This window comes from Ictalurus furcatus, chromosome 29 (assembly GCF_023375685.1).
Source record: "Ictalurus furcatus strain D&B chromosome 29, Billie_1.0, whole genome shotgun sequence".
NCBI lineage: Eukaryota > Metazoa > Chordata > Actinopteri > Siluriformes > Ictaluridae > Ictalurus > Ictalurus furcatus.
Genome location: NC_071283.1, coordinates 16,412,127 through 16,414,626, shown reverse-complemented (window position 1 = coordinate 16,414,626; position 2,500 = coordinate 16,412,127). Strand labels below are relative to the sequence as shown.

Below are 2,500 nucleotides of genomic sequence, written 5' to 3'. Positions count from 1 at the left end.
TGTGTGTGTACAGGTGTAGTAGAGGAGGAGGAGTGTGTGTGTGTATATGTGTGTATATGTGTGTGTGTGTGTGTGTGTGTGTGTGTTGATTCTGTACAGCAGCAGGTTTATCTCTGCTCCTGATCCTGTTTATTGACACGTTCCAAATCCATCACATCTGGTGTGTATCAGTGTATAAATCTGAAATAAATAAATAAATAAATAAATAAATAAATAAATAAAAGACATAAAGCATAGAAGTGTTTTAAATCAAGTTTATTAAACAAAGAATAAAAATGAATGCATAGACAATTTTGAAAAATATATATAGAGGACGTGGTGGTAGAGTCCTTTCAGACGCCGCGGTCCTGCATGACGACACCGAGAGAAGGCACTCACCTCCGACCTTTACACTTCTGTTCCGGATCAAATTCTGGATTTTTGAGAGGAATAAACCTGATGGACTTTTTATTTCTTATTTTTTATCCCGGTCAGAATTTCATCAATAAAGCATGAAACCGTCCGGCTTTCCGTGATGATCCGTTCTCTTCCAGGACTCTTTGGCCTTCAGCTTTAAACTGCATATTTCACAACGGCCCTTTACAAAAAAGAAGAGTAATTTAATATAGAACAGGCGATTGTAAATGAGCGAGTCACAGCGGTGCGTGTTCCACGTGTTCAGATTCAGTACACAGGGTCTGTGGTGTGTTTATACGCACTGGCACTGACGAGGACATGCCTCTCTCCCACACCGTCACAGATATCCGTGCTCGTCCAGGCCTTTAGGAGACACCGGGTGCCACTTTGCCATGGATTTATTGCTGTTTGAACCTGCAGAAGAAACAGAAGAAAGACTGTTCACAATGACACTGAGTGATGAGGAGAAATAAAGAACAACACAAACACGTAAAGCACGCGGACGCACGCGGACGCACGCGGACGCACGCTGATGACTGGAGTCTGGAGCTGAAAGAACAACAAGGACTGTCTCTGTGAAGTCCGGTCTCGCAGGAGACCTCGGAAGAACGGACTCGGAAGGACAGGAGGACACAGCAGGCATCTTTATGAGAACTGAGATGTGAGCTTCCTGTTGCGTAATGACGTCCCAGAACATTTCTCGTAGTGGGACAGGAACGTCGTCTCTTCAGTGCTCCTCACTCAGAAATACGTTTCAGCTGATTAAGCGGAAGTTAATGAAGTTAATTATTCATTATTTTAATGTTGTAATCTGCAACCTCACGTTAAATAAAAACTAAACTAACGAGTTTAATTTACCTCAGGGTGAAGCTAGCGTAGTTTAATTCAAATACTTCTATTCGCCTTTTCAACATCCTCATCAAATCTCAATCTAAACCATAACATCAAAAACATTCTTTTTAGACGCATATTGTGATTTATTTAGATTACTGTCATTAAAAAGATGTTAAACGTTAGTTATGGGTCAGGCGTCTGTCTGGGACTTCAGGCGGGTTCGGTCCGCTCGGGTCTGCATCCGATGCGTCCTCGATATCTAGAACACATCCGGGAAATTTCACACGTCCCCAGTACTTGCGTTCTTGTGTATTGGAATTGAAGTTCGGCGGCGGATGATGACATAGAACGAGTTCACAAGGACGCGAGATCGCATTATTGAGAAATGACTTAAGTCTATTAACACCAGAGTTCCCTAAACGGTTCCCAAACGGTCCCTAAACGGTTCCACTGTGTCTGTGTAACATTTATACACAAATACTACATGCACGCACTCAGTTCTCCTACAGCTGATAGATTAGAGAGATGAGCTGTACCGTACCTGTGTCAGCTCGGATCTTGGCGTGATCGGAGGGAGGCGGAGCCATGCTGAGCACCAGCGGTCTCTGGTGATGATACTTCAGTCTGTACGCGTCCGTCATGCAGCTGTCCACAGAGAAATAGGTGGTGAGTGAGACTCCAGCTTTACTCCGGCTCTGCTCCGTCTCGCTCGTCTGCTCGTCTCTCCGCTCCGGCTCCGCCACACACTTCAGATCAGACGCTGGTGTCTGGAGGAGTCGAGGGCGGAAAGGCGGCTCTCTCCGGGCGTCTGCTGCCCGCTGGGCGTGTTTAGGGCGTGAGGGCGGAGTGTGAGGGGCCAGGGACGACTCGGCGGGCGCGGTCTCGCTGGTGCTGGAGCGGTAGGCGCTGTCCTCCTGCTCGGACGCCGTGTTACTCGTCTCGTCTGAGCTGTTACACTCGGAGGACGAGTATCTCTGCTTTCGCCTGGGACTCGGTTTCAAACCAGAAATTATAATCAGCTCATTATATGCTTATAGTTATTATTCATCATGATTATTCAGACCATTCACCAACAAAACCATTTTTATCTTATAATTTAAACATGATCTTTTATACATGAAAAGCATGTTTTTCTGAAAATAATACACTTTAGTCACATGATTTGACTTTTACATACTACATACTACATGTACTACATACACACTCTTACATACATACTAAATATACTTAATCTTATACTTTAGATAATGAATTAATTACATTTATATTC

General features: G+C 44.3%; 1 protein-coding gene across 5 annotated transcripts in view; it reads right to left on the bottom strand.

The window, feature by feature from the left end:
- Nucleotides 1-92: 92 nt before the first annotated feature.
- Nucleotides 93-2,500, bottom strand: part of usp53b (ubiquitin specific peptidase 53b) — a 27,804-nt gene continuing 25,396 nt past the window's right edge. For 4 of the 5 annotated variants that reach the window (XM_053619301.1, XM_053619300.1, XM_053619304.1 and 1 more), the window contains exons 16-18: nucleotides 1,772-2,220; nucleotides 699-810; nucleotides 93-557 (exon numbers count right to left, since the gene is read on the bottom strand). In XM_053619301.1, the coding sequence (XP_053475276.1) occupies nucleotides 734-810; nucleotides 1,772-2,220 (526 nt within the window). In that variant the 3' untranslated portion in view covers nucleotides 93-557; nucleotides 699-733. Of the gene's footprint in view, nucleotides 578-698; nucleotides 811-1,771; nucleotides 2,221-2,500 lie in introns of all 5 variants that reach the window. The other variant, XM_053619305.1, reaches the window with a different exon arrangement.